Source organism: Gadus morhua, chromosome 11 (genome assembly GCF_902167405.1).
Source record: "Gadus morhua chromosome 11, gadMor3.0, whole genome shotgun sequence".
NCBI classification, from domain to species: Eukaryota; Metazoa; Chordata; class Actinopteri; order Gadiformes; family Gadidae; genus Gadus; species Gadus morhua.
This window is the reverse complement of record NC_044058.1, coordinates 18,932,115-18,938,114: the sequence shown is the minus strand read 5'-3', so window position 1 is coordinate 18,938,114 and position 6,000 is coordinate 18,932,115. Positions and strand designations below refer to the sequence as shown.

Genomic DNA, 6,000 nt, shown 5'->3' with positions numbered 1-6,000 from the left:
AAACCACCTGACAATGCACGGTGTAAACATACGTTTATGATGTCACTAAGTCAGAGGGAGTCAATATTCCGACATCAGCGGTGAGTTATCGTGTGCGTGTGCGTGAGCAAACATGTTTGTGTGTGTTGCTACGCGTAGGTGATGGACACGGTGGAGGAGCAGTACGTGTCTGTCGGCGAGGAGGAACAGCAGACGGAGACGGTGGTGACAGCAACCCTGCCGGGGGATGCCAACGGTAAACAATACAAGACTTCATACATCCGTATCAAGGCATGCTTTGGTTTTTCTATTCAAAGCAGTAAATTCCTTGACTTAAGCTAAATACCTGCATATTCAAGGCTATTGTTGATAGTGTTGCCACATCATTCACGTGTTTGATTGGCCCCCCCAGACAGACCAAAAGGGCTTTTACGTCTGGACAGAACTTTAGCTACTAGTTGCTGGGACCTGTTCTTGATGGAATATATCTATATCTATCTATCAATAGAGTTTAACTGATTTTTGTTCCATCTCCCTTTTATCATTATTAGTTGCATTCTTTAAATTATCTGTGTGTGGCTCTCCTTTCACTCGTTAGCTAGACTTGTATCTTGTTCTCATTGTTTTGGAGTTGTCCAGTGTTGTGTTACAGTGTACCAAAGTGTTGCTTGTGTTGTTTGTGTTTGTAGGCCAGGTGAACATCCTCCAGCAGATCATCGAGCTCAGTTCAGAGAATCACAATGCAGTGGCTTCTGTGGTTACAATGGCGCCAGGCACCTTGACGATGGTAGAGCAGGTAAGGCATCACTGCTTTACTATTATGGGATGAATTGAACTCTTAATCCAAATTAAAATTGCAAAAAAATCTCAACAGAAATGAACTGAAAATGTTTGGGTCGCAATACCTGTACTATTTCACATGTGCATTACAATAATGGAGACATAAAACAGATCTATATTCACATTTCTTTGGGTGTATACCTCTTGCTGTCCTATAGCCATTCTAAGATGCGCTGAGATCTTCATATGGCTGTTTCGTGCCAAACCCCTTTTCAGAAGCCTTACATTTAGACGAAACACAGCTGTGATTTTTTTGACGCATGAATTATATTATATCCTTTATTTAACCAGGTTAGTCTCATTGAGATTAAAATCTATTTTACAAGAGAGACCGGACAAGATGGACAGCAGTTCAGTTACAACATAAAACCCAAGACAAAATACAAGTTCACTAAGTGCAATTGTGAAAATACATTAAGATTATTGTCTAAAACATTAGCATTTTCAAATGGAGTCCAACGTCAAACTCTTGAACGATTGAATGAACTCTACACGAGCATGAGTACCTGAATGTCCTCGCTGCAGGTGGCGGATGAGCCGGAGGGCAGAGGGCCCATGAACCAGCTGATGCTGGAGGGAGAGGGAGACCCCAACAGCAATCAGTTGATGGTGGTGGAGGAGACGGAGGGGCTGGACTCTCTGACGGTCTTCACCTCCCAGGGGGATAGCACTCACCACTACATCGTCTACGTGCAGGAGCAGACCGTTGAGATCGATTAGTGCCATATGCATACCAGGAGAGTGGCCAGAGATGTAAACACTGGTTCTGTTGGGCTGCACTCTAATATCGATTTTGTCAAGGAGGGGGGGGGGACAAGAATGTTAACGATATTTGACTCTGCTTTTATGACAACAATGTTATAACATTGTTGTCATAAAAGCAGAGTCAAATAACTTGTATGAAATCATGTGGAATGTCATGTATTTATCAACATGGAATATATATTTTTAATAAAACCACATTCATAAATGTATGCTGTAGCGTCACATAAATACTTCATGAAGTGGGGTGGGTGAACAATTTTTTTCAAGCGACTTGGTCGGTCGAAATTAAAAAATGTAATCGCCTAATAATTCGTGAAATCATGAAATTCTGTCTGTGTGCATGCAATCAATCACACGAAGTCAACCAATCCTCGCGATATTACGCAAGCTTTCGACCGTCAAGCAGCTCGATGATTCCGCGTCGATTGCTTTGTTTTGTACAGAGGTAGACATGACTAGAAGATACTTAAACCAATGAGTGCAGTCGCGATCGGAACCGACTTACGATTTGACCTTTGCTTTGTATGAACATACTGAAGGCTATGATCGTTCGGTCCAGTGTCAGATGCTGTACACCGGTCAGCCGGCAGTACCTCCGGGTTCATGTCGGCTGGGCAGGGCGATGGGGGGAGGCAGCCGGTACCAACAGCTCTTCTACCCAAACCGATTCTCATCCACGAACCATCCACACTTCAGCCGTATGCCAAAACAAAAACGTGCTTAAAAAGCTCATCAACAAGTCCTTAACCAAGTAGGTTTTAAGGAAAGATTATTCATGAATTGTAAATAATGTTTTATTCAGTTTTGCTGCAAAGTTTCAGTTTATCGATCCTTTTACATCAGTTGTATGGGAGATATAACTTTAAATATAGCACATGCATTACCCTGGGCCTGTATAATATAACCTAGACTGTACTATCTATACAGTGTTACTGAATTAGATCATCAATTGGCATTTTTAATAAATATCCTGCACTTTAAGTAATACAATGTCCACCTACATGTGTGAGGGTAAGCTGAGGTACAATGCCCAGCCCGTGTGTGTATATACGGATACATGTGTCCTTACTAAATGTGTGCTTTATCTGAAAGGAAGAAGACTTGGTACGAGACTCCACCACCGGTCAGTCACAACACAACACAACACAAAGAACAATATCAGACATATAGCTCTTTGTTAAAGTCCTAAAAATGTCCTTAATGGCATTGCGCATATACATTCAATTGTTTAAGAAAAAGGATGTACAATTTAAACAGCAGGTCGTCATTCAACTGAGCTAAAGCCTCCATTAGCTGATATATGGATTGGAAAGGAGAGGCTAAAATGTCTTCCCTTCCCCGTAGAAACCTTCCCCTCTGAACCTGCCCAGCAGGAAGGACCACGAGGACAGTCACCGCTGCAAGATCCTCAACACTATCCTGTATAAAGCTGTGACGGACCTGCTCACATCAGCAGAGGTAGCTCTTATGCATTCATTCATTACAAACCATCACTTATGAAACACTTCCCTTTGTTTGAGTTCACTTCTTGTTGACTCGAACCTGACAAATTCAGGATTTTTGGGTCCCATACAAACATTTTCAAGTAATGTCTAGATTTAACTTTGGCTACAGCTACTGTTGGTGATGATAATGTTTGTATGCCATATTGGGACCATATTTGTATGATAAGCAATGACTTTCCAACAATTTCAATTATGTCTACCAATATCTGACCATACTATTTAGATTAAATGAAAGCAATTCCTCATTGAACTTCATTATTTATTTTCCGTATACATTTCTTCCTGTTCTCAGCTAGGCAGTGAACTGCATACCTTCAGCCCAGAAATAACCAAGGTAAATATATACATATCTCATGCACCTGTCTATGTAATATAGTCTCTGTTTGAAGGTAACCATAACTCCAAACGAGTCGGGTCTAAGGGAAATACTTTTGTTTCTGTAAAATAACTAAACGTCATGTCTAGGAGCCTTTATGTTTGCATGTGCAAATTGCGATCTCTGATTGGAGCTTATCTGTTCTGTTTTGGATGTAGGTTTCCCTTGCGCGAGACTTCTCCAACTGCCGTGTGTTCTGGAGAACCAGCCGAGACGCCCAGAGAGACGAGCTGATTCAGAGAACCTTGGAGAAGAACGCAGCGCCGATCAGGTGAGGAACGCCAGGCTCTGAGCCAACACTGAGTACACCGACGAGGCTGTCAGGTCAAAGGTTTAGGTATGATCCTCGTCTCTGTGCTGACATTTTATGCAGGTTATACAAAAAATATATACATAATTCACAGTGTTAGTATTCTGATGATAAAATGTGCATCAGATATACCTGATTTTAAAGCAATAACTGTGTTTTGGTGATTTCTGTTTAATTATTCATACCTATATGTATGTTGGTCATGACTTTCTTTTATTTTTCATCTGTCTAGGTATCTGATCATGTCCCAGCAAATTATGGGTGGGGTTCCTCCTATTGTGTTTCTCCGGGACAAACAGCTTGCTGCTCTTGATGAGGTACTTTCTATTTATTTTGTTGACAGTTTCACAATGTGTTGTTTTTTTACTTAAGACTGATTGCAATATCGTGTATGATTTAGCCACCAAGTTAAATTTTCACTGAATAAAACGTTTAGTTTGTAGATGGTTGGCCTTCCATTCTATGCATAACGGAAAATGTACTCATGAATCCTTAATACAAATATAAAGTCAAACGAGAATGACTGCTGTTTACATCCCATAGGCATTGATTTGTTCCCCTTTGACCCATTACTTACCCAACAAAATGCCAGTTACTGAGTCCAAGTAAATTCCAAGCAATATTGACAACCAACAATGCATTAGTTATCGTGTCAAACACCTCTTCTCAGTTTACAGAGCAGTTCCACTATCTAAACGGTAGAATAACGTTCCAGTAGTGTAGTGTGGGTCACATTAGGTTCAATATAGATAGGATATTAATCGGATTAACTTTGTGTTGTTAGGTGGATATGCTGCTCAAAAATGCTGACTTTGGTCCGGATCAGCCAGAAGACAGGTGCTTTACATCTTACCTACATTTTGCATACATATTACCTACATATTGCATGATAACTGTCCGTGGTAATCATTTTGTTAAAGATATTCACCTCTTAGTTTGCCAACGATAACTCTCCAAATAAGGACATGTTGATTTATTCACAAAAAATCCTTTGATTATTAAATGATCAAAATTTCATCAACATTCTGTTTTTAACCTTAAAGATGGCAGACAACTGTCGTAATTGTAGTGCGTCTTTGCCTCTTTTGTGATCAACCTTTCCTGTACCTGCACTACTGATCCAGCGTGCTCTTTCTTTGTGACCCATGCAGGATAACGGTTGCAGAGGAAGCGGGTCCCGTCTCACACTCGGCTCGGCCGGCGCTGTACGGCATCGACCACGGGCTGCTGAACAAGCAGATCACTGACTGGTGCCATCAGTCCAAAACGGAAGCGCACAGCCAGTCCCACGAACTTCAACAGGTAGAAAAAAACAAATCTGCTCTTAAATGCATCGGTGCTGTTGCCTCCGTAACGGTTTGGATTCGTAGATTTTATTCAACCAAATAATTGCAACATGCACGGTACTCACAATGTCAGCCTTGCATGTCTATCCTGTAGCTCAGTGTTGCTGACTTACAGGGTTAACATGCCAGGCTGACATTGTGAGTACTGTGCACTAGTCACTAGTGTTGTTGTTTTTCTTCTTTAAAATGTGGCCAACGATTAAACAGCTACTCTGATCAAGTGTGGTGCACTAACTCTGCATGTAACACACCGCAGCATGATTAAACACGGTATGTTTTGGTGTGTGCTCTCAGGAGCAGCTGTTTGCTATCGAAGAGCACAAGAGACAACAGATCATCAGGAAGAGGAAGAGGAAGGCGCGGCCACGGGACGATGACATCTCTCCCCGGGACTTCCTACTGGCTCAGCAAGACATGGCCACGCCCCGAGGGCGGGGTCAGAAACCAAAAGAGGAGGAGCCAGAGGAGGGCAGCGCCTTCAGGGAGGAGGAGGCCCATCTACGAGAACTCGCTTCCCTGGAGGAAAACAAGAGCTCATAACAGACGAATCACAGCCCAGCGACGTTTCAAGTCGTATAGACCTCTGAAGAATAAGTCCCGCCTCCGAGGCTCCGGTTCCCTCGGTCAAATGTCTATTGGACTTATTCTTCAGAGGTCTGATGGTAAAAAAGATGAACTGCAATAGTATGTTTGAATGCATTTGCCTTATGGTTAAATAAACAATGAGTGTTGTAAGTTATCGTCATGGGATCACTATTGTGGCTGTAAAGGTCTTCCAGTTTTAGTAAGAATAATTGCGATGCGTACCGCATTATCACACTTTAATGCGTCTAGCAACATTTTGAATCTCATTGGCCATGGATGGCAAAATATAGATTT

General features: G+C 41.9%; 2 protein-coding genes across 4 annotated transcripts in view; both read left to right on the top strand.

Annotated features, from left to right (window-relative positions):
• Positions 1-1,789, top strand: part of zfat (zinc finger and AT hook domain containing) — a 15,064-nt gene extending 13,275 nt beyond the window's left edge. For all 3 annotated transcript variants that reach the window (XM_030369559.1, XM_030369560.1, XM_030369558.1), the window contains 3 exons: positions 139-235; positions 669-775; positions 1,345-1,789. In XM_030369559.1, the coding sequence (XP_030225419.1) occupies positions 139-235; positions 669-775; positions 1,345-1,539 (399 nt within the window). In that variant the 3' untranslated portion in view covers positions 1,540-1,789. The remainder of the gene's footprint in view (positions 1-138; positions 236-668; positions 776-1,344) is intronic.
• A 163-nt stretch (positions 1,790-1,952) lies between these two features.
• rbfa (ribosome binding factor A) lies at positions 1,953-5,860 on the top strand. The gene is made up of 9 exons (XM_030369581.1): positions 1,953-2,335; positions 2,677-2,707; positions 2,929-3,042; positions 3,382-3,423; positions 3,624-3,736; positions 4,008-4,092; positions 4,560-4,612; positions 4,927-5,077; positions 5,416-5,860. The coding sequence occupies exons 1-9, from the start codon at positions 2,109-2,111 to the stop codon at positions 5,659-5,661; spliced, it is 1,062 nt and encodes a 353-aa protein (XP_030225441.1). The 5' UTR covers positions 1,953-2,108; the 3' UTR covers positions 5,662-5,860.
• Positions 5,861-6,000: the final 140 nt, after the last annotated feature.

Excerpts from the sequence above, each read along its gene's own strand:
- rbfa (XM_030369581.1), top strand. The coding sequence starts at position 2,109 with ATGAACATACTGAAGGCTATGATCGTTCGGTCCAGTGTCAGATGCTGT. Across the intron at positions 2,708-2,928 it reads GGTACGAGACTCCACCACCG|AAACCTTCCCCTCTGAACCT; the intron begins GTCAGTCACAAC and ends CCTTCCCCGTAG. Across the intron at positions 4,093-4,559 it reads AGCTTGCTGCTCTTGATGAG|GTGGATATGCTGCTCAAAAA; the intron begins GTACTTTCTATT and ends TTGTGTTGTTAG.